General features: G+C 44.2%; 1 protein-coding gene across 6 annotated transcripts; it reads right to left on the bottom strand.

The window, feature by feature from the left end:
* Nucleotides 1-1,074: 1,074 nt before the first annotated feature.
* On the bottom strand, nt 1,075-23,215 carry arhgef3 (Rho guanine nucleotide exchange factor (GEF) 3). 6 transcript variants are annotated; one of them, XM_029502619.1, is made up of 12 exons: nt 23,029-23,215; nt 17,032-17,096; nt 12,921-12,983; nt 6,807-6,914; nt 6,010-6,276; nt 5,851-5,913; nt 5,650-5,746; nt 5,248-5,324; nt 4,893-5,150; nt 4,331-4,501; nt 4,056-4,245; nt 1,075-3,815 (listed from the first exon to the last, which is right to left on the bottom strand). In XM_029502619.1, the coding sequence occupies exons 1-12, from the start codon at nt 23,048-23,050 to the stop codon at nt 3,133-3,135; spliced, it is 2,064 nt and encodes a 687-aa protein (XP_029358479.1). In that variant the 5' UTR covers nt 23,051-23,215; the 3' UTR covers nt 1,075-3,132. The 6 variants fall into 6 exon arrangements, with proteins under 6 accessions (XP_029358479.1, XP_029358483.1, XP_029358484.1 ...); XM_029502623.1 differs by lacking the exon at nt 12,921-12,983; XM_029502624.1 differs by lacking the exon at nt 17,032-17,096.
* Nucleotides 23,216-24,456: the final 1,241 nt, after the last annotated feature.

The raw sequence follows: 24,456 nt of genomic DNA, 5'->3' as shown, positions 1-24,456 counted from the left end.
ACAAAAGCCCGAGCCTGTTCTGGACCAGACTCACTTGCTGGATTCAGTTCTGGTCTGTCTATTCTGTGTGGAAAGCTCTGCCCTTTTTAACCTTGAGTCCTTCGTAGGCTGCTCACCTGAGGCTGTTTCCCCCCAAACTTTTATCTGCCAATCTGTTTTCTGAACGGGTTGTGTCTTTTTTAATTTATGGAAAAGGCTTTCTTAAATTTTGTTGTGGAAGTTTTAAACTAAAAGCACCCTGAACAACAATAATTTAGTAAACACACAAAGACCACTGATTGGTTGGAAGGAATGTGTATGTCGTGCAATATAAGAGACAAAACATGCGCACAGTGTCACAGAGTTCTGCACAACAGTGATATAAAGGGCTTTTTACCACATTCCTGTTCCAGATCATTTTAAATAAATCCCTACATGGATGGTCAGAGGGCACATCTTCCCCAGGCTCAGGTTATGTTGACTGACAGGGAAGTATTGCTACACAGAAGTTTCAGACAGCATGCAGCTGCACACGTTAGTTATTTTCACAGTAACATTTGTTGTTTTGAGTGAATAATTCTTTCCTTTTTATTTTTTGTTGTTTTTACCATCTGTTACTTATTTTATTTCTTCAAACTTCACTTTGCGTTTTTATCTTTCCTCTAGTGTTTTCTTACATATGATGGCGCCTCCTCAGTAAAGCTCTTGTTCTTGTTACTTTGGCTGTGTGTGTGTGTGTGTGTGTGTGAGTGTATAAATGTCTACATCTCCGTGCTACCATTTATTGTATGAAAAGTGCTATATGAATAAAGCTTGATTGATTGACTTGTCCTTGTCCATTTCTACTTTCCCATAAGTTGTTTCATGAAAATACCTAAGACATATCCTGAAGAGTCTGTTAAAGTGTGTCATAGTTAACAATATGTGCTATTTAACTTTGTTATTACTGTTAATATTGATACATTTCAAAACCCCATTTCTAGGAGAAATACCTTTAAAATTTAGATTTAAAGATGCCAACATATTCTTTACAGCCACCAATAACCATTCAACCATTCAACGACAGGCTTCTTTCAAAACTATTTATTGGTGCTTTGGTCTTGTGACAATACACACGTTACAGCAGAAGCTTTGTCTGGTGTATCTTTAGTCCTCTCTGAGTTGTGCAAATAACCTGCTTTTAAACGTTTGGTAGTAGTCTGGTAGTTTTAATCCATCATCATCATCACCGTCACAACTATCTTAACAACGGTCATTTACAATACCAACCTGATTGTCTAGGCATTGCCAGATTTAACATGCAATGTGTAAGGACACACATAAGTAACAAACAAACACACACGTGGCTGGCTTTATTCCTACATTCATATACAGACTTCATTTACATTCTTTATACAATACATACACAACAAGCTCCTCCTTCAGGACTTCTCTGATTCCCACAACAAAACACATCAGCTGCTTTATAAAAGCACCTTAAGCTGATGCAATTTCAACCGTATTGCAATTTGTAATGGGCTAAATGGTCAAAACTAGATGATTGCCTTCAAGATTTACAACAATCTAATGTACGCAAACTGCATTTGGCTGCTAAAGGTTTTGTTCAAGAGCATTTATGGAGCATATTCCTGCAAAAATATTCCCCACCAACATTTTTTGTTGTTTTATTTTCTGCAGCCAGTGCCAACTCCAACTCAATCAGGCCGAGTCACGATTGTGTCCATCTCATGTGTGTAAGGCCAATAGTCACTTTTCTTTTTGCATGGATTTGGTCTCAGCTAAGTTACCAAATGTCCTGTCTGCCCTTTGGTGCAGGTCAAGTTGCTTCCACTGGTTGTATGAAAACAGCTGCCTGCTGCAACTGGAATCACTAAAAATGTATTATACTTTAAGCTTGTTGCATTTAATGTTAATTAATATTTTTTTATGCAAGTTGAGGCCATAAGTTATTAAAGGTCTTTCACAGAAACACAAAGGTCATGGTTAGACACAATAGCGGCTGTCAGAGATTGGACTTGTTGCTGTGTTGAGAGGAAAACCTACACAAAACAACATACACACCCTTCGCTTGTCATCACACTTACTGTGATCACTGAAACCTGGTTCCGCTTAAAATGTATTTCCTGCTGCAGAGCAGTTATACGTGAACATTTTTTCCACAGAAGGCTGAGTCATTTAAAGCTCTGATACTCGTGAGAACGTGAGAGTTTCCTGACAAGTGATTTAAAAATGATGAGTTTTAGAAAGTGGAGAATGTAATCCTTCAGTGGAGCCTGAAAAAAAAAAACAGAGTTCCTGGAGATTCAAGTTTGATGACATTTCTAATGGCTCTTATCTGTCTGTTTGGATCTGCCAAATCTCTACAACAGACATGAATTAGCATGGAGTGCTGATTCACTGATAAGGATTAAGGTTTAAAGGACTTTAATTGCCAACCAGTGACTTCAGTTGAATTCTGAGAGCTGTGACTTTCCCATCCCCATGGAGTTTTTATGTAAACATATTATTTTCTCTGGAGTTCTTGAGGTCTGAGAGATGTGCTGAATGCATTTCCTTGCTTTTCTGGACTTTGTTAGCGTGGTCAGATGTCAGTGCCAACAGCTTGAAACCATCAGCAAAAATAGGTATTACATAATATCTGAGCTCATGCATGTTAATGTTAATACACAAGATGCAAACAACATATTTTTGGTGCCAAATAGTGATCACGCACTCTGTTCTGAAGCTTGGACAGTCCAAACAACTAAGAATTGTGGATTTAATTAAGAGGCAACACTATTATGCAAATATGCAAAGACAGAAAAATCCTTGTCCAAAGCTGGTGTAGTGCAAGATGTGGGAGAGTGAGCTCATGTTGGCTTTGAAGAGAATTTTTTTCTTGTTTGTTTTCATGTATCTATGTGGAAAGACCTTCAGTGGAGTGAAAGGGGGCACCATCGATACCCAGCTTTCAACAAAGCATCCGTATATAGACCACAGCTACGTGTGGTCAGTGCGGGTTGGGTGGGTTGGGTGAAGAAGGTTGTCGTGGTGACCTGGATTGCAGCGGTTACCCTGGTTACCAGCAGACAGGATACAGCAGTCACAGTGTGTTAGATTTCCTTTAGCGGTTTAATGACATTGTGTCAGTCCTTCTTTTGGTTTGGTCCCATATCAGCACCTGAGGATCAGCTCCTCACCCTCCTCCGAGTCCACATTGCTAGTGTCCATGCAGACCTCCTCCTCCACTTCCTCTTCGACGCAGCTCCTACCTCCCTCTACCTCTTGCTCCGCCCGCTGTTGGGTGGGAGAAGCAGGGGGGAGGAGGGCGGTCGGAGCATCGTCGCCACCTGTGCTGAGAGTCTCTCTCTCTCCTCCATCGGCTGTCCGGTCTGCTCTGGATCCTGTCTCAGCATAGAGACTCTGGCCTGTCTCCATCTCCCTGGTCTCTGTCTCACCATTTAATTCAAAACCTGCTCCAGTATCCAGAGCCTGGTCCACACCTGCCAATGTCTCTCCAGTAGAACCCACCTCAGCCTCATCACCTGAATTAAGATCTTCCTTTCCATCCATACCCAGACCAGTTTCCTCCCCCGCCCACATTCCCTTTTCATCTCCAATCCCCGAATCTCCTCGTAAACTGGGAGTCGTCCCACCAAGCGGCCTGATCTGTTGGCCCAGCTCTTTCTCTAGACACTGTTGTGTCTGCGGTGGGAAGTCTCCACTCTGTGCTGCGGCCTCTTTGGCTTGTCGGATGCAGTTAATCCACTGCTGTTTGTTGAAGGCGTCGCTGGCCTGAAAGCAGTGGCTCTGCAGCGGACCTCCATTACGGAGCGAAACCCGGAAGAAGTTCTTGGCTGTGAGGAGGAGAGCGGCAGCAGGAGATGAGGAGGGCTATATTAGATGTCTGTGGCTGCAGGTTTTACATGTATTTTTATGATTTCAAGCACTGATGTTGAATTCTATCAAACCGAAAGTACACAAAAATGTATTTTGGTACTTCACAGTAAAAAAGAGTGAGTGAATTGTCCATTTCCTCTTGTTAACAAGAAATGTTTCTGTCTTTGTTGCATCTGTGATATTTATTAAGCACTTACTGCGCTCGTTGTTGCTAAAGGCGCCTCTGATGGACCCGCCCACTCTCATCTCTCCGTCTAATAGGTCCTCCAGGTCGAGCTGCCGGATGGGTATTGGTTGACGGCAGAGCTGGTAGCTGACTGGCTGGTCGTTCAGCGTGACGGACCTGGTGATGACCAGGACGTCCTGGAACAGGAAAACGTGAAGTTTCTGGAAAGGGACAGATCAGCGGTGTGTCAAAGCACAATGTGAATCCTCTAAATTAAAGAGAGGGAGAAAATGAATAAATACTGACGAGTCCTCTGTTGTTCTTCAGTTCTCCGTGGCAGCTGAGCGTCCTGGACCGGTCGATCAGGTCGTCCCTCTGTCCGTCCTCTGTGTACGACAGGCGGTCCTTATAGTACTGACACTCCGACTCCCCCGTCCGCCTGTTGATGTCGGCCACCACACTCTGAACCATCAGCATCTGGGGAGCAAACAGACAGAGTCTAACTCCACATGGACACATCTGATCTCCTTTAATCTAATCCAATCCATTGAATGTGGACCAGCGTCCAACACCAGGCTCAGATCAGCTCACATCCCCTGGTCTCTGTTTTCATTAAGAAACGCACACAAACTCCGTGCCAGTGATGAAAAGTACAGACAAAAAGACATAATGTCGTCCTTGTCGTCCATCATTTATTACTGTCCCCGAGTCTGGTAAAAGTGAAGCCTGATGGGCAGATTCATAAATAAAAACAAGGAATCATTTGCAGACATTTCAGGATCAACACCAAGACTGAATTTTCAGGGTCATGATACCACAATTTAAATTTAAATCAATAAACCAGACACGAAGGGCTGCTTTTCCTCACCGCCTCGTCCAGGTGCTGCCGGTCCGGGTGGTCATTAGGAGTGTGCTTCAGGATCTCCCTGAGCAGCAGCGGGTATTTCACCAGCCGGCTGCGGGGAATGTCCAAAAAGTTCCACAGGTCCAACTTCCTGCTGAAGGGCGACATGAGGCAGCGCTGCAAGAAGTCCTGGACCCGCCGATCCTGCTTCTTCTGGTCCAACAAGGCCTTGGCCTTCACTTGGTTACTACAGTACGGGGTATAGGAGGACAGACAGGGCAGCTGCAGGGGGACAGGAGGACAGAGACCTGGTTACTGCAGAGTTCTGAGACTAAGGGACAGACACTTCATCTCTTATAATGTGAAGAAAAGGCCTCACCCAGTCAGTCAGGATGTGTCCAACGTGCTCTGTGGACCCGTCAGGTTTTCTGGCGTCTCCGAGGCGGCTCAGCAGGTCTGAGGAGGGACAGACGGTTTTAAAACGAGATGAGGAGCCGCCTCAAAGAAGACACAAGGACGGCATTATGTCTTCTTAGTGGCAATCAGAAAATCAGAGAGAGCGGCAACCTCGGAAAATGAGTCAGTTCATATTACTCTTAGAAAGACAGCACTCATGAAACCGATGTTTTATTTTATCCTCAAAATTTACTGCAGAATGTGGAAAAAGTAGTGAAAGAGACGAACCCCAGATCTGACCTGGAGCTCATTCACACGTTCCTGTCGTCAGATCAAGGTAAAGAGAAGCTGTGAGCTCTGATGGACACGAGCGGCTCCGTCTTACCTTCATGCAGAGGTATCAGCGAGTCCAGAGTGCCAAAGATCTGGTTCAGTTCCTGCTCGGTCATGATTGACAGCTTCAGCATCGGGTCGTGGTAGGCCTGCACAGACAAAGGAGAGCACTTAGAAAACAGCAGCACTCTAAAATCCCTGCTGGAGTCGGCATTCGTTCGTCCTCCGAGGATGAATAAAGCTGACAGTCTACCTTCTTAGCCAGCTTCAGATCCTCCACTAAGTCCTGCTCGCCCTGAGCCAGCTCAAATATGGCCTGCAGGGAGACAGAGTGCGTTCACGTAAAGTTAGGACGAAATAAAAAACAAAGTAATGTTCCTGCAGTCACCAGACGTGTTAGCGTTTGTCTCACCTCTTGTCGTTTTATCTCTTTCGGGCTCAGAGGTTGTGTCGCCCCCAGTCGGACATCAAACGTCTCACTCCAAAGCTTGCTGTCCCGCCGTTTGGCGGCCGCTGCTGCTGCTGCCGTGGAGCCCCGGGCCAACGACATGGAGGACGAGGGGCTGCAGACGGTCGCTGAGATAACTCGCGTCTTCATCGTCGAGGAGGAGGAAGGAGGAAGAGGAGGAGGAGGAAGGGCTCTCTCTGGTCGACACTCATTCCGAAAACTGATGGAGCGCTGCAGAGACAGAGAGAAGGTTCAAGGTTTCCTGCCTTTTCTGCATCAGCTGTTCTAAACAGTCTTTTCCAGGAAGTTGGTGAAAACAAAAAGAAAAAAAAAAACTAGTTCTGGCCACGAGTTGGTGAATGTTAATGAATTTGTTATGGTCAGATAAAAATGGACGACAACAGATCTGTCTTAGTTTTTACTGGCTTCAGTTTGAAAAATGATCAGCAGTCAAGATAAAACAAAATCTAAAGAGGCTGCACAAAAAAAATGAGCAACACAAATCAAATCAATGACTTAATGTCAGCAACAACTACAAAATGTTTATGAGGGAGATCGATCAGGTCGATGGCTGATGTCCGTGAATCAAAAACAACATAAATCCGGGCTTCTCTAATTAGGAGAGTCCCTTCTGGTGTGAATGAATGTGACGTAAATAGACTGCGACTAACTGGCTTCAAAAATATTTGGGTCAATGAAAGCACAACAAAATCTGCATTATGCATAAATTTTGGATGAAGTCAGCACCGTGCTGTTCTCACCTGCAGCGTCTGGCCAATCCTCTTCAGCGGTGTGGTCTTGACCGGCGGCAGCAGGCTGGCCAGAGACGTCACCCTGGACACGGGCTTACTGCGCTTGGTGCTGGGCTCCTGCAGGAGAAAAGGCTTTTTAGGTCCACACCATCACACAGAAACTACAGGAATGGCGTCTATGATGCTCAGTTGACTTTCACATGACCTCCAGGTGGCAGAGCTGGTGTTGATGCCATCTAAATCCTGCCATGATAGCGTTTTTTGTTTGTGAATTTATGAACACACTTCGTTTGAAATCCCCAGGCGCAGACCACAGAGTCAACATTGACCTTTAAAAGGTGCAAGCCTTCTGCAAAGGACACATTTCTGGTATGTTTCTCCGTCCTCGTATTTTTTTCTGCTCCATTGTCCGTGTCCAACCAGGCAGCTTATGAATGCCTGTTCAGTCCAGGCAATAACAACAAACACCAAAGAAGTTTACATTAGATCATCTGAAAAAAAAAAGTGTGTCTGTATCTCAGTCTGAGTCACAGTTCCTAGAAAACCTGGACTCACTGATTTGTTGATGAAATGTTTGGGAAAGAATTAATCTAGCCAGTCTGAACACTGATGTGCAGTCTGAGGTTGTTGAACAGTCGTGTGTGTGCGTGTGTGTGTGTGTTGTAGTAGTTTTCGGGAAAGCTCCCTCTGTTTTGTTGATATACTGCATGTAAAACAATAGTGTGATTCAAACACGTTACCTCTCTGCCAAAACACACACACACGCACAGATATCAGTCCATCTCTGGGTATGAAAATCAGCAGCTTGTCCTGGATACAGACTCACAATAAATCAATGTGTGTTTGTATATCTTCAGCCTGCCCTGCAGCACACCGTCAGCTGACCTGCTGGAATACAGGAACCATCAAATCTTTTTTCCATCAGCGCTCGGTCAGGAATTGGTCGACCAAAAATAACTCAACCTCTGATGGACGATTTCTTTGCTCTTTCTTTTTGTCCTCAGTTGCTCTGAGTCAAGAGTTTACCTCTCAGCTTCTGCTCATGTCCTGAATTGGTCTACACATTTTCCTGTTTCACTCTCTTGGAGACTAATTATCTAAAACTAAGACGGAGTCGATGTGTGCAGTTGTAGATGTTGGTCTGATGAGTCTCTGAAATATTGAAATATATTGAACATTTTAAGTGTAAAGAGCGTCTTCTCTCATTTGTGATGATGTTGTGTTCATTAAAGAGAAGTGAAGACTAAACATTTTCTCTTTATGTGCTCCACAACTTTCCATTGGACATGTTGTTGGTGTTTCTGTGTGACGGCGATTCGACTGATTCGACCTGACAAAGATCGATTCAGTGCAGTTGGTCAACAACTGACTGGATATTAATTAGAAAACATAAACTACACTGAAAGAAGCCAAAATGATTATCTAATAATTGAAGTTGATATGAAATAAAACTTGACATTAATATTAATATTGATTAATAAAGAAGATTAACATGGACTAACAGCTTTGATTGAGCCTTCTCCACTCAGAACATTCATTAGAGATCTTTGTCAAGTCAAGTCACCAAAGCTCCAGTCCGAGCCGGGCCTTGAGTCTCTGCTCCGGGTCCGAGTCACCAAAGAAAAGTCCCCAAAAAGTTTGAGTTTACACACAAACAGATTCAAAAGTGAAAAGTGCTTTGGAATTCAATAACAATCAGTATTTTCTGACTGATCAATATGAGCAACAACAAAAAAACTAACAGTCCAGCTCATTACGACCAAAGTTTGTCAACTCATGAGTCCTCCTCGACAGTACATTAGATCAAATTTCACTAAATCAGACAACATTAGGGAACATCAGGACGTTCAGGACATTTATATCAATAACGTCAAATGAAAAGCGTTTAAATCAGACTCACTTAAAGACTGAAGATCGTAATGATGAAAATACAACAGAAAATCACCAATTTCTCCTCCAACAACTAAAACACCTGAACTCATTTCTGTTGTGGGCGTTCCGTCCGTCTTACCTCCACCTCTTTTCCCATCTTGCCTTTCCTGTTGCTGAGCTCCACAGAACATCCAGACTTAAAGTGCTGCACCAGCAGGATGACGGGGCTCTGCCCCGCCACCATACTGCTCGCACCAGAGCCCAGCACGGGATCTGGACCGCTCCCAGAGCCAAGACAGCGTCCAGGTGTGAACGATCAGACGAAGGCGGTAAGACGTCAAGAGAAAGTGTGAATCTTACAGAGCAAGAAGAGCAGCCAATCAACACCAGCCGGTCTCTGGTTCTGGATCCAGAGCTCTGGACTTTCTTCTTCTTCTTTAAATTCCTGCTCAGAGTTTCTCTCTCAGCTGTGATGGTCGTCCTTCTGACTCCCCTCAGCTTGTTCATGCACTTTCTCTCTCTCTATCTGACTCACTTGTTCACTGGTTCGCTCATCCCATCACTCATTTCACTTCCTTCCTCTCTTTCTCTTTATTCCAACCACCCACTATTCTGAGCTTTTGCATTAACAATAAAATTAAGTTATTAACAAACCCCAAAGCTCCAAAACTGCTCCTTTTAAAAAGTGTCACATCCTCAAATGTCTTTTTCCCCTCTGCATTAAAGCTCCATTGTTACATATAACTATTAAAAACACATCAATGTGACAAACTGGGAGAAACGTTCTGTCCCCATGAGTACGCACTGAAGTTTATTTTAACTCAGTCCATCCTGCTGCTGGAAAAAAAAATCCCAAGCAAAGCCATAATTTTCTGCTGTCCAAATAAAGTTTGCTAAAAATTTGAGTTTAGGAAATAAAAAGCAGGTGTTTGTGGTAAAATGTACTTTATACTGCTCTCTGCTGTGTGTGCTGGCTTTGCTCTGACGTAACGTCTCGTGTTTCAGTCTCATCACAGGATTTACAAGCAACATGAGCGAAGCAGCAACTCTCAGCCGATACTGGAGCTGATTCTGGGACTGCTGGTGTTGCTGGGAGTTCACCGCCCAGTTCGTCCTCGATCAATGTCAATCTGAGCTCTAATTATTGAGGAGAGCTGCCTGCAGGCGGCCAAACGCTCCGTCCTGGTTTTCCAGTTGTTCTCAAGTTAATTACTGAGTGTGTTTGTGTGTATTACTCATGGGGTAACTGTGGGCTGAGCTCCCATCTGAGGGCAACATCAGAATATATCAGGGCTAAAACTCACAGCTGAAAATAATAACTTCATTATTTATTTCTACATGAGCAGCACATTAAAGCAACTTTTTTTCTGAAAACAACTTTAGAAAATAAAGTTTAAACAATATGGATCATTTTATTTAGATCCCAGAATATGAAGGTTTTTTTTTTTTGTTTTTTTTTTTGTTAGTTAAATTTATTATTTTCACTGCTCAGACATTGTAAGACATGAAGGCAAGGATAATATAGATAACTGATAACAGAGGTAATAATAAGTTACAATAATAAATGCTGAAACTGCAGGGAATAAATAATAATAATATTATTTAAAGTGATAAAAGTCAATATAAAGAAAGAGGTCCTGGATCAGTGGAAAATAAAGGATTTTTTAAATATGTTTCCATGATTTCCTTTGTAAAATATGAGTCAGGGCATCAAGGCTGACCTCTGACCTGTCAAGAAACACGCCTCATGTTCAGCTGACAATAGTCGCCTCCCTGACTCAACTCCATTGTCTGTAAATGGGACGGTAGGACGTGGACGCCCAGACACGACCACGGTCAACTGGCGCTCCAAGAAAAGACTAATTTTATCAGAACGGTGAAAGCACACAGAGGATCAGAGTGACATCTTCAGATTCATTAGAGATGTGAAGCATGAGTCGATTCGAACGGAAGGGCAGGTCTTTGTTGACGCATCATTTTTATTCCAGCTCTTCACAAACACATAGTCTGATTTTTTTTTTTTTATATTTTGCATCACACCATATGTGTTAAAGTCAAAAACATTGATGGGAAAATTACAGCGTCCGCCAGCGAAGCAACACCAAAACCTGAAACCTAATCGTGAAATCACCATGAAATATTGAAAACAGGTTTCTATCAAATGACATCACTTCAAACTGTCGAAGAAAACAAACCTCCCTGTCTTTATTCTGCCAAAGCAGAAGTCTTCCGGTCCAAATAAACAGCTTTCTAATCTTGGCTCACTGAACCAAATCAATCAATCAACTGATGACCCACCATCTGAGCCCACAAAAGGCCGAGCACACAGAGTCAATAATCACTTCGACAGAAACAGAAACCTGAATGTTTCATATCTTTCCTTCAACCACTCAGCTTATCGATGTTTCAGAAACTTATTCCAACTGTTTTGACGATCTACTTAGTTGTCTTTAACTGTTTTTTACTTTATACCTTCTATAGTCTGTTTGTACTCTGTTTAGATTTTCCAGTGCGTCTTTTCAAAGGTCAATAAAATACTCTCTATATAATGCACTCATAACAGAGAAAAAAAAAAATTGATGTGATGGACGATTGATCTATTAGTGAGCAGATTGATCAATAAAGAAGAGTACTGTTAGTATCAGTACTGTTAGTGTCACATGGCTGGATCATAATGATGTGTTAATCACAGCTGGTAAAGTTCATTAATGTAATGGAATAAAAAGGGAAATATTTCTTAATTAAACTACACAAGTAAATCAGAAATACCTCAGAACTGTGTTTTTGTTAATGACACTGCGTATTACGGACGAGCGAAAAACTTCACCTATAAAAGAATTAAGCATGATTTAATCTGACTTCGTTCACCTCCACTCCAGGCAGAGACAGCGTTGCTCCACAACTAAATTGTTTTATTTCAAAAATATGAAACCTTCGACCCATAAATCAGATAAAATGGTCCGCGGGTCGTGGATTTTCAGTAAAAGCACAATGTGACTGTATGTGACTCACGGAGCCACGGGGAGCAAAAGCAGAGAAACAATGGGGTCATTTATTCCAGCTCCACTTTCTGCCAACGTCGGCCTGAGCCTTCATGAAACAGACGGTGTGTTTGGCTCTGTTTGTCACAGAGGACTGAAGCGAGCAGGGTGGACATCCTGTGTTCGACTGAGGCGGGAGGGAAACGCCCGGGAAGGAACGGGCTGCTGGCAGAGGGCTAAAAACAGACAGGGGGTCCAAAGTGAGGGCCGAGGCCCCCTGAGGGGCCGAGTGAACAATAATCCACAGTTACAGAGAAACAGATTTATGTATAGTTTTTGTTTTTTCTATGATTGCTATTGTCATTATAATGACCTCAGATATTTATAACTTGATAGACAGACTCCTTATTGTCATTGCAGATTGCTGTACAACGACATTTCTCTTCGTCAGCATTCCTTTTTCACAGCAGAATGTAATAACTGTGAGTGTAACAATAAATGAGCAGCAAAATATGAATACTGCTGTTATATGTAGCTGCCTGAGCTCGTTGTCTTCTCCTGTGCATCAAAATAACGTTTGAACAGGTTGGGGTTCAAAGCGCTTTACAGGCTGAGAGTGAGATGATCATTAGCTATTTGTTGTGAGAGCGACAGCATTAATATTTATAGTTTATTTGCCAAACTAGTGGAAAGGTCCTTTAATCGCCAGGCGCTACAGCTGTCGACGGCCGTTACAAGTATTTAATTCGCTTTGCTTTGCTTTATCTTATTTCTCCTCTTCTTCTGATGTTAGCCTGCTAACCGAGTCACTGTGGTGTGTCCAGTGCCACATCTGACAACAAAATGACCACAGAAACACACAAAAATGTTACCGTGACAATCAAACAATTAGACATCCGCATTCTGCATCAACCATGTTACAGAATTACGCTTGAAGATTTTCAGTCTTGTGAAATAAATATCTCTGTTATATTGTGTGCTGGCCAGCTCGTCTACAGAGGTCACGTTAGGTCAACCCTAACTTTAACTTTAAGTATCATGACTGGAAGCAGGATTTGTGTTTTTATGTAACACAATAGATCACAAAAGTGGGTTTTAAGTTTTAAGGCTTGATGTAAAATCTTCTCAGAAAGAAAGTCAGATTTTTAAATTTTTTGAATGAACAACATCCACATACACCCAACGAACACTGAGGCTGTTGTTTTTGTGGAGCTGAAGTTGAGAACACGACAGGAGTTAGTTTAAGTTAGTTTAAAGAAGCTGAACTTACGTTGATGTCCAGACTGCAGAGACTGAGGGAGTCGGCATCTCTGCTCGCCTGCTTCCTCTTTTTCTGCAACGCACAAAACAACACAATGACGCTGACATGGGAGTTACAAACTGAAGTCAGCGCTCTAAACCTGCATTCTATCTACCGGCCATCAGGGGGCGACTCCTCCGGCTGTAAAAAGAGGTCAGATTGTATTGAAGTCTATGGGAAGATGGCCCTACTTCTCACTTACTGCACGACCTGTAGTTTGACGTCTTCCTCAGTAAAATATAATGCTAACTGTTTAAATAACGGCTCCACAGAGCAGGTCAGAGTTCTTCTGGCCTCAGATAGCCGACAATGTGATGTGTGATGTGGCTAATTTACAAGCTGAACACTCAGAATCACATGACTCCCATCCAAAAAAACAAAAAAAATAAATAAATAAATACTAAATAAATACAATGACGCTTCATTTGCAGTGACAAACCCATTAATGACGACCTGCTGACCTGCAGCTTCACGCTCTGTTTCAATCAAGTTTGCTGCCACAACCGGGGCTGCGATTCATTTTTTAAAAATATAACTCGTATCGTGTCACTCCATCTTTTAAGTATCATCTCACCTGGATCAGACTGTCTGGAAATTAATTAGCAGAAAAGTGAACTGACTGCTGATGCTGATGATATTTACATAGAGTATGTTTATAGAAAAACACATATGTGGCTATAAAGAAAAGGATTTTCCTCAGAAATGCAGTGGGATACTCTATATACTGTATATATTAATACTCCAATGAAGTACAAGTACACAAAGTGGTGACTCAGCACTCAGTGATAATGTTATCATGTTTTTGTTTTTTGGTGTTTGTCTGGTGGGAAGCTTTGCAGGTGGTGCTGCATGAAAATGAACAAAACAATTCACACAATCATGAGGACAACAACAGGAAGAAATAACACAAACACCTGATGAGACAGGTCAATGAGGACAAAAGGGTGAGGAGAGAGGAGAGGAGAGGAGGAGGAGGAGGGGAGGAGAGGAAGAGGAGAGGAGAGGAGGGGAGGTGGAGAGGAGAGGAGGAGGGGAGGAGGATAGGAGAGGAGAGGAGGAGGGGAGGAGGAGAGAGGAGGAGGGGAGGAGGAGAGGAGGAGGAGAGGAGAGGAGGAGGAGAGGAGGGGAGAGGAGGAGGGGAGGAGGAGAGGTAAGGAGAGGAGAGGAGAAGAGTAGGAGGAGGAGGAGGAGGAGAGGAGAGGAGAGGAGGAGGGAGGAGGAGAGAGGAGGAGGGGAGGAGGAGAGGAGGAGGAGAGGGAGAGGAGAGGAGGGAGAAGAGGAGGAGGAAGAGGAGAGGAGGAGGGGAGGAGGAGAGGAGGAGAGGAGAGGGGGGGGAGAGGAGGGGAGGAGGAGAGGAGGAGGAGGAGGACAGGATAGGAATAAGGGAGAGGAGGGGAGGAGGAAGAGAGGAGAGGAAGAGGAGAGGAGGAGGGGGAGAGGAGGAGAGGAGGAGAGGAAGAGGAGAGGAGAGGAGAGGAGGAGGGGAGGAGGGGAGGAGGAGAGGAGGAGAGGAGAGGAGAGGAGGAGGAGGAGGAGGAGGAGGAGGGAGAGGAGAGGAGGAGAAGAGGGAGGAGGAGGAGGAGGAGGAGGAGAGGAGGGGAGGAGGAGAGGAGGGAGAGGAGAGGAGAGGAGAGGAGGAGGAGGAGGAGGAGAGGAGAGGAGGAGAAGAGGAGAGGAGAGGAGGAGGAGGAGGAGAGGAGGGGAGGAGGAGAGGAGGAGAGGAGAGGAGAGGAGAGGAGAGGAGGGGAGGAGGAGAGGAGAGGAGAGGAGGAGAAGAGGAGAGGAGAGGAGGAGGAGGAGGAGAGGAGGGGAGAGGAGAGGAGAGGAGGAGGAGGAAGAGAGGAGGGGAGAGGAGAGGAGGAGGAGGAGGAGAAGGAGAGGAGAGGAGAGGAGAGGAGAAGGATGAAGTAAGAGGGTGGGAGAGAAAGAGAGGAGGAAGAAGAGACAAGAAGGATGAGGAGGAAGAGGAGGAAGAGGAGGATGAGGATGAGGAAGAGGAGGAAGAGCGGAGGATGTGTGATCAGTGTAGCTGAGTGTAACAATGGCAGGAAGTCTGCTGTTTGTTCAGCATTGTGTTGAGACTTTGCTGTTGTCCGGATGTTATATAACTGTTCAGACTTTACCTTTAACTCCCTGTCGCTATGGAAACCAAAGAGGAGGAGGAGGGGCCTGTTTCTCTCATCCATATAAGGGTTTTCCTTCAAAAATCACATCTCCCTGTACGGCAACCTAAATTAACAATGACGGCCAACAAATCTTAATAAATAATGATGAAGAGTTGACTGATCCGGGATTTACAGCTTCTGCCTGAATTTCTACACAGAGAATGACATTTAGAAATAGATCCTGCATGATTTGACTATTTCATTCTCCAAAAACAACTAATTTGCATTTAGAAAAAAGGACTGATAGATCACGGCGTCATCAGTTTGTCTCTTCAGTCTGTCTGTTTGGGCTCATTTACCATCGAACACTTTACACAGAGATTCATCTTCAACAAACTCAACAATCAGGAATTTATCTCCTCATCAGTTTGCAAAGGAATCTCTCTGGACAGGAAGTGACAAATAAGTATTTTTAGGTCAAAATGAAAAGTGTGGTAAAGAACTGCCTTTTCTTTTTGTTTGCTGCTTTGTTTGCTTGTCAGTCTCCACTTATCTTATCTCTGCGGCGTCCATGATCATCAACATGTCACACTGATCAGTATAACTACCACAAAAAGACGTGGACGGCCACAGCAGCTCGTGGACACAAGAGACACTTTCAGCGGACGCTAAGGACGCACCGGACTAAGGATGGACATAAACCCTCAATATGAAGCAACAAGAAGAAGAAGACGAAGAAGAAGAAGAAGAAGAAGAAGGTTCTGCAGGTTCCAGCCTCATTCATCACTGAAAGGAACGCACACAGACTCCAACTCACCCGATAGTAAACAAACAGACAGCAGCCCATCATCAGTTCAGGTCTCAGATTAAGGCCCCCCCCCCCCCCACAGAGTCACATCAGCGCTCCTTTCTGTTCTCCAAGTCCGCCTCTGCAGCCGTATTTCTCCTTCTGCTCAGTCACATCGCTCTTCTCCTGTTTTCTGCCTCCTTCTGCCCACCGCTCTCCTTCCTCCTCCTTCACCTCATCGGGTCACAGTCTTAGTAGATCTACAGACCCTCAGGAACAGGAACCCTTCACAATGTGTGTGTGTGTGTGTGTTTGTGTGTCCACTTGGTTCCCATTGGACAAACAGGAAGTGACGGTCGTCGGGGGAAACAGACGTCTATAATTAGGGGCTGCAGGAGACACTGAGACACTGAGTCTCATTTCATCACTTTCAGCTTCATGAGCCCGACGGATGGCAAAGATCTCTTTAACCAAAGAGCTCTGTGCAAAGGTTAGAAGCTTTCAGGCTTTAATTAATAATTACTTCATAAACAGTGCAACAACAACAACAAAAACAAAACCTAATCAGTATTTTCTGTGACTTTAACTTCCGTGGGTTCCACTCTTCAGATGATCTCTGATCATAGAGCACTTTGTCTGGATGTTGACTCCAGGACCGGCTCATTCAGCTCCACGACTGGATTTAATCCATAAGAATCTACATATTAAGTTCTTAAAACTGAAATACGCTATTTTTATTTACATTGGATTTATATCCTAGTGAGAAAGATTGATTTGGCAGCGGAGGGCTGATCCCAAAGCTGCAGAACGTGGAGGAACCGACACAGACGCAGGAAGAGCACTAACATCGCACCTCCGTGCTGTCCAACAATGAGTTCCTGCAGTTTCCACAAAAATTATCAGAAGATTTTCTGTAGATGAGGACGAACCCTCCTGGAGTCATTACAGCATATGAAACTGAAGTTCATTGTTTTTGACCTTAAAAAGTAACCAATGTGCTTTTTCACAAAAAATTTAATTATTGCCATCTACACAGATTTTTAACTTGACAGTCGACCTCCTCTTATACGTTCAGTGCTGCTTTCCAAGATACAGTTTGTTAATGAAACCTAACTATGATCAAATCTGATGTTGTGTGTGTGTGTGTGTGTTTCGATGTGACTGGACGTTGTTGAAGATTCGTTCTTACCCCTCTGAGGGACCAACTGTCAGGAGAGAAGAGCGAAGGAGGAAGTTTTCTTCTGCAGGTTCGACCTGATGGAAGGATGTAAGGATGGAGGAAAAGGAGGAAGGGAGGAAGGGAGGAATGCAGGAAGCAAAAGGAGACAACGGAGGGAAGGTAGAGGAAGGAGGGTAATAAAAACAGACGAGAAGGAAGATTAGATTATCAATCCTCAATTTCAATCTTCAAATTATACGAGCAATAAAATCTCAAAATATCACTGAAGCACAAGAAAAAAAGACACAAGATTAGTTTCTGTTAAAATAAAACCCACAGCATTCATTTTAAAGTTTATTTGTGTGTCTTTGAACTGTATCACAGCTCTGTCTGCTTTTATTATTTATTGCTATTTTTAAGAAACTTCATCACAATAGAAAGGAAATATATCAAAATGTTTTCTCGTGAGTTTTACTCTGATTTTGATTTATTTTGATTTTATGATGGTCACTGATGTGCAGATCTGTTCTGAGGTCTGTGAGCAGGACGAATGAGGACGAAAACTACAGAAACCCATTTGTTGCTTCTGGATCTCTTCAGTGATCAAATAGAAATGGAACTGAACTCCTGAACCAGGAACCAGACCCCCGCTCAGTTTGGTACTTGTGGATCGGGTTTGGCATTGGACCAGAGCTCCTCCCTGTGGTTTCTGTTGGTCGGTACAGCCAAAAGGTCAAGGGCAGCGACTGCACCAAATTAAAAATCCACTAAAAATAAAAATGGATGCAGACAGAAGGGGGAAGCTGATGGGAAAGTCAGAGGAAATGACTATTTTCACTGGCTTTATTACCTCATCGCAAATGTTTCCCCTTGTGTGTACACACACATCTCTAGTTTCCTGTCGTCTTCAATGCATCATGGTGTTCATCTTTTAGTGGAAAAACAGACCACAAAGGGGGCGTGGCTACAGTGTGATTGACAGAGTGCCCCACAGGAAGTACTCCTCTCCTCCGGCCATTTTGGCCACATTTCAAAAAAGGCCGCACCTGTTCTCAACAAGAACTGCCAGTGAAGAAACCAGGAGGGAGATTAGATGTGGCAGCAGGAAATATCACAGTTTGGTTAAAGCACATAAGCAGAACTGCGCTTACGATTCTATTCTGCAGCAGGACGGCGAGCACTAACAAACACCAGAGGAAAGAGAGTCCTGATCTCAACATCATGGACACGAGGAGACGCAGATAAAGAGCTCTGAAAATCTGCCGGCTGGATGGGGTTACAGGATCGCATCACACGAGACGGGGGAGAAGTCGACTGAGAGGAAGCACACAGTGGATCTGTTTCCTGCCCTGCGTCACCTCACCTGAGGGAGGAAACGCACACACCTTCGCTACGAGCTGCACGGCAACGTGGCTGTGATTGGCGGCTCTCACAGCGATGCCTTCTGGGACTTGTATTCCCACGAAGGTTGTTTCCTTCTTTCTTTTCTTTTCATCACTCAAGCTGATTTTTTTTTTTTTTTTAGCCCACTGACTTATTGTGTTTCATGATGACTCAACCATCGAAGGAACAAATGAGGCCCGACATGACACCACCCAGAAGGTGACATCACCTCCCAACCGCTCCGCCGGGCTCTGGAGCCCCTCTGGCCTCAGACAGGACCAGATCTGACTGAAGATTTGATTAGCAGACGCATCAACTCGTTCTTTTCTGTGGACGTTACACGCTGAACTGTCAGCAAATTCTGTCGGTATTCCGGTTTTACATCGAAGTGTTTGCAAACTTGGGGTTAGCTGGATGTTACTTTGGGCGCTGCATTTTGGGAGAACATCACGCACGCCCAGACAAAAGGTCTGCGAGATGAGACTTAGTGAGAGTTCAGTCAGGAACCATGTCCTCCCCTCGTGCTCGCCTTCTTCCTGCCGTCTATAAAAGCCGCCCGTTTTCGACCAATCACAGCCTGACGCGGTGGCCTTCAGCCAATCACGTCTCAAAGCAACACAACCCGCCTCTGCAGCGCCAGATCGTCTCCAATCAGAAGTTCCTTCTCACTGATCAAACAGTTTTTCATCATTTTGGTTTAGAAGATTTTGAAAATTTGGTCTTACTTAAACTTCTCTTGTTCATCTTTTTATTCTCTCCTGATTGGACCAAATTTAATTCAAACCAAACGTGGCCAAGCACAATATCCAAAGTGGAGGAGCTGCAAGTTTTGTTTGTTTTAATACCCCAAAAAAAATCACATCACCATTTTTTATGTTTTTCGGTGAAAACAAAATCCAAAAATTATCATTCAAACTTTAATGAAAATCAAATGTCGCAGTTGCAGATGCCTGCCAACACAACCACAATATTATTTACAGACTTTAATCCTGCAACACGACATGAGGTGGAGAAAACTCATCAGGAAGTGTTTCTAAGATGTGCTGTCTCTGTCTGGCCCAAACTGTTTCTGTTTACATTTCCATGAAAAGTTCATAAAAAGAAGAGCCAGAAGCTGCAGGGGGGGTATTTTTGTCTTTCCTACTCAGCGGTGATGTCATTCTCCCAAAGCTGTGCACGCAGCTATCCATCTTAACGCACGGACGTCCTCAGCTGCTCCACCCCTCCCACCTTGATGTAAGTCGGACCGGGTGGAGCCAGAAAAACCACCGAAAACACAAATGCCTGAGGAAAATTACGTAACATCTGTGATTGCTTCAGTGCTGAACGTGCACCGGCAGGAAAACAGACCCCAGCAGCAAAAGAGCGAGCTGTTTTCTGGTGATCCATCAGAGAGCAGGACTCGCACACCGAGCCGCGTTCAGTTGGACTCACAACTAACCGTCTGTGAGGAGACACAAATCAGACACACAGGAGCTTTATCAACAAACCTGACCACTGCAGACAGGCCAAGTGTGTGTGTGTGTGTGTGTGTGTGTGTGTGTTACAGTGTGTGACTCATCCATTCCTGGGAGCTGCAGAGCTTTTTCCAAGAGCACAAATCATCCCACCCTCAACACACAACAGACACACACTCTCACTCTCCTTTGTCTTTGCTTTACTCTGATTCTGTCCCGTTGAACCTTTTTTTTTACCCAGCAGGCATTTCTGCCTCCACAAAGAAACTCTCTGAAACTCTCTCCGTTATCGGTGCCGGTTGTTTGGAACATTTTCTGAGTGACCTCATCGCTGTGAACTCACACACTGCTGTTTATTATCACATACCCCCCCCCCCCCCCCCCCCCCCCCCCCCCCCCCCAAAAAAAAGCACTATTTCACCTGTTTGAGGGGAATCTTTTTTAAAAGTGATAATCAAATGTGTGATTTAGGTCTCCAGTAGGAACCAGAAGTGAACCCCACCCTCACCCAATGCCACCTGGGATGAACTTCAGCCCCCCCGACAGATAAGAAGCACAGACAATAGATGGATGGATGGATGGAGATGAAAACTGCCTTCTCAGGTTAACAGACTAAGTTGAATTTGGGTGGAGATCGTTTTCTAAATTGCTGGCTGTCAAAGTTAATTAAAGTTATTTAAAGTTCAATTATTTGGGATGAGGAGAAAAACTTCAGATGAACTGAAACACCAACAAAACCGCTGTTCATGAATCAGAGTCAGAGCTCAGATTATCTGTACGATTCGTTTAAGATTTTCAAAATATAATTTTATCAAATGAAAGTCTAAATGTTTTTGTTTTAGGGGGCTTCTGTTCGGTTCTTAGCGCCATCTGTCTTCTGCATTCTGCTGTTTTGATCAGTTTACGTGATCTGCTGCGGAGCTCACGGCGGAGGGAGCAGCATCAAAGTCTTACTCATGCATGAGCACACACGTTGAAGGACCTCGTGGAACCAGCAGGGCAGCATCGTGCCGGCAGAAACGCCGTGATTAGTGACAGAACAAAGCAGCAGAACAAACATCACCCGAGCAACATCATTATTGTCCCTCGACTGTCGCAGAACCACATTCCTCCGACGCCGACCGCCTCAAGTCGCCTGGCAGCCCTTCAGCTGTTATTTCACTTCTCTCTTATTCATTCATGTCAAATTTTTTTACCTTCACATTATTTTTTTCCTACATTAACTGCCAACTTTTCAGCTCATCCTAAATATTTTACTGCAATTTTACAGATTAAACTAGTTTGTGAGCTGTGATAGAAAAGAAAATTGTTTCTTATTGATCCTTTCTCTGGGGGCAGATTTTCTTTTGTGATTTTAGATGAATTATTTTATTTATTCTGCCCAGTTTTAATCCTCACTAACTCTCAGCAGTGTCAGCCAGTGAACTCTGCTGACTGAGCCGGTTGTTTCCTGATCGATAACACGAGTGGCCATGAAGCGTTTCTCTTTGCAGACGATACTTTGTTTTCACGTAGAGTGCGGATACTTCCCAGTTCACGCCCTCAGCTGGACACAACAGAAAACCAAATTTTAAATCAGGTGAACTTTTCCGACCTTGTGAAAATTCCTATTCTAACATCCATCTTTTATATTTTTCAATCCACAAAAACTCATCAGCGTCCCCCCGTCCTGTCTGAAGGGGGGTTCATTTACTTCTACAGTACTTTTCCATTCCAGCTCTGATTGGACGGCGGCCCAAACAAACCCAGTTCTTTGGCTTTCCTGACTTTTCCTTCTTAAATCCATCGAACCATCTTTACTTCCTTCTGTTCATCAGCAGGTTTAAAGCTGGAGCTGATGATTTCTTCAATCATGTTGGATCTGGGACGGTTCAGCCGTCTGAGGTGAACACGAGGCGACTCAGACTTCAGCTTTTTCATCTGAACGTACAGTTCACTTCAGAAACAAGCAGCTCAGCAGCTATAATGACACACTCTTACCAGAGGCCTGTGTGTGTGTGTGTGTGTGTGTGTGTGTTTATGTCAGTGTGTGTATTTGCGGGCTATATAAGTCACTCTCAGGCGAACTTGTGACTCACTGAGCTGCAATAAAAGTCTTATTTCTGAGTGTCTGTTTGCTTCAGGGCCTGATTCTGTTCAGAGATAAATAATGTGGACCAGAGGAGAACCAGAGGAGAACCAGAGGAGGACCAGAGGAGAACCAGAGGAAACCAGAGGAGGACCAGAGGAGGACCAGAGGAGAACCAGAGGAGAACCAGAGGAGGACCAGAGGAGGACCAGAGGAGAACCAGAGGAGAACCAGAGGAGAACCAGAGGAAAACCAGAGGAGAACCAGAGGAGGACCAGAGGAAAACCAGAGGAGGACTAGAGGAGAACCAGAGGAGGACCAGAGGAGAACCAGAGGAGGACCAGAGGAGAACCAGAGGAGGACCAGAGGAAAACCAGAGGAGGACTAGAGGAGAACCAGAGGAGGACCAGAGGAGAACCAGAGGAGGACCAGAGGAGAACCAGAGGAGAACCAGAGGAAAACCAGAGGAGAACCAGAGGAGGACCAGAGGAAAACCAGAGGAGGACCAGAGGAAAACCAGAGGAGAACCAGAGGAGGACCAGAGGAGAACCAGAGGAGGACCAGAGGAAAACCAGAGGAGGACTAGAGGAGAACCAGAGGAGGACCAGAGGAGAACCAGAGGAGGACCAGAGGAAAACCAGAGGAGGACTAGAGGAGAACCAGAGGAGGACCAGAGGAGAACCAGAGGAGGACCAGAGGAGGACCAGAGGAGAACCAGAGGAGGACCAGAGGAAAACCAGAGGAGGACTAGAGGAGAACCAGAGGAGGACCAGAGGAGAACCAGAGGAGGACCAGAGGAGGACCAGAGGAGAACCAGAGGAGAACCAGAGGAAAACCAGAGGAGGACCAGAGGAGAACCAGAGGAGAACCAGAGGAGGACCAGAGGAGAACCAGAGGAGAACCAGAGGAGAACCAGAGGAAAACCAGAGGAGGACCAGAGGAGGACCAGAGGAGAACCAGAGGAGAACCAGAGGAAAACCAGAGGAGGACCAGAGGAGAACCAGAGGAGGACCAGCAGACTCCCAGTCCGGATCCTCTCAGATTTTAACAGCAGCAACAACTTTAATGCGCATTTTTTCCTCTTATTTCTGACAAACCCAAACTTTTCCAGCCTCTCACCTTGGACCCCGCTGGCATCCATCACCTGTCCGCATCAGACAGCAGCTCCCGCCGGCGCAGACACACAATCCGACTTGAATAAACAAATAACACCAATAAACAACAAACAAACAAATAAACGGTGTCAGCTTGTTGTTCTGGAGAGAAAAAACTTCAGTCCGCGGAGTCAGCTGAGGAACAAACTGAGCAGCTGAGATTCAACTAATCCGGATCACAGAAGTCAAGTTCTGCTGAGGGCATGGAAACACTTCCGGCGGCGCCTTCAGAATAAGAGCCCCGGTCATGAAAATGGATTCGAACTGCAGGTCTGAGAAGAGAAAAGCCTAAAATCTGCATGCTGTCAGATAACAAACAGGAGACGACACAACTGTAAGTGTAAAAAGGAGGAGGATTGTATTGAGGTCTATGGGAAAACCTACCTAATCTTACACCTCACAGAGCTGGGACGGAAAAGTGGGTTTTTCTAATGACTCTTCAGTTTTAATCTTTAGTTTCAAGTCTTTGTGCTGCGTTCAGAGGAAAATAGACAAAACACAGTGTTGGACCAGAGCAGGTCAGATCCTCTTCAGCTCCACCTTCTGGTCCAAATCTGTTTTTCTCTGCTTTAAAAAAAAAAAAAAAAAAAAAAAGATAAAACAAGACACCTGTGGATTGAACAGGCCACCAGGTCAAATCTGTCTTTGCCTTTTTGTGTCACAGAGAAATGAAAAAGACACACAAAGTCTAGAGAAAAAAACAAAACTACCACAGAGGAACAAAATCATACACGATGAACAAAACATCCACAAAGACACACGTCTCATAGTCCAGTTAAAACAAAGCAGATGAATTCACTAATGAAATAGTTGGTAAAATAATAATAAACATTAGTTCAGATTTGTTCAACAGAAAATGATCTAGAAATAAAATCTTTAAAATAAAACTGAATAATCTTTTTTTCCAAGCTCGATATTTGTTTTTTTGTAGTTGACATATTTTGGCTGTTTTTGGTTTCTCTCAGTTTTTCTAATTCTAATAATGATGCAACATTCAAATTTGGACACAGAGAAGTAAACACCTTTTTCTTTTTTCAGAAATAGACATGTCGAGATTTCCCCAAAACTGTTGATCAATTTCTAAATCTAATATAATTATAAGTCTAATATAATTAATATCTGTGACTATAAAGAACAGGCCAACAAGAATCTAAGTCTGCTCAGACATTTGATTTCCAGTTACACTTAAACATGACCGAGGTTCAGCATCAGGCACACACAAATTCAACAACTAAGCGAAAACTTAATTATCCACCACCAGGAAATGTGTCGGCGTGGAGACATTTATTTTGAAGGCAGGCTGAGCTGCTGACAGGCTGTGTGAGTTTTAGAGGCTGCTGTTGATTTAGGCGTTAAAGCTTCACAGCTCAAACACTGAAGAGCTGTCAGCTGC

The sequence above is a fragment of the Echeneis naucrates genome, chromosome 5, assembly GCF_900963305.1.
Source record: "Echeneis naucrates chromosome 5, fEcheNa1.1, whole genome shotgun sequence".
Taxonomy (NCBI): Eukaryota; Metazoa; Chordata; class Actinopteri; order Carangiformes; family Echeneidae; genus Echeneis; species Echeneis naucrates.
Note: the sequence above shows the minus strand (reverse complement) of the source record. Positions and strands in the feature narration are given on the sequence as shown.

What these genes read in the sequence shown, in the direction of transcription:
- arhgef3 (XM_029502619.1), bottom strand. Translation starts at nt 23,050, where the DNA reads ATGGATGCCAGCGGGGTCCAAG. An exon ending in ATCTGAAGCTGGCTAAGAAG is followed by an intron (nt 5,747 to 5,850) that starts GTAGACTGTCAG and finishes TTGTCTGTGCAG; the next exon opens with GCCTACCACGACCCGATGCT. An exon ending in CTTTAGCAACAACGAGCGCA is followed by an intron (nt 3,816 to 4,055) that starts GTAAGTGCTTAA and finishes TCCTCCTCACAG; the next exon opens with CCAAGAACTTCTTCCGGGTT.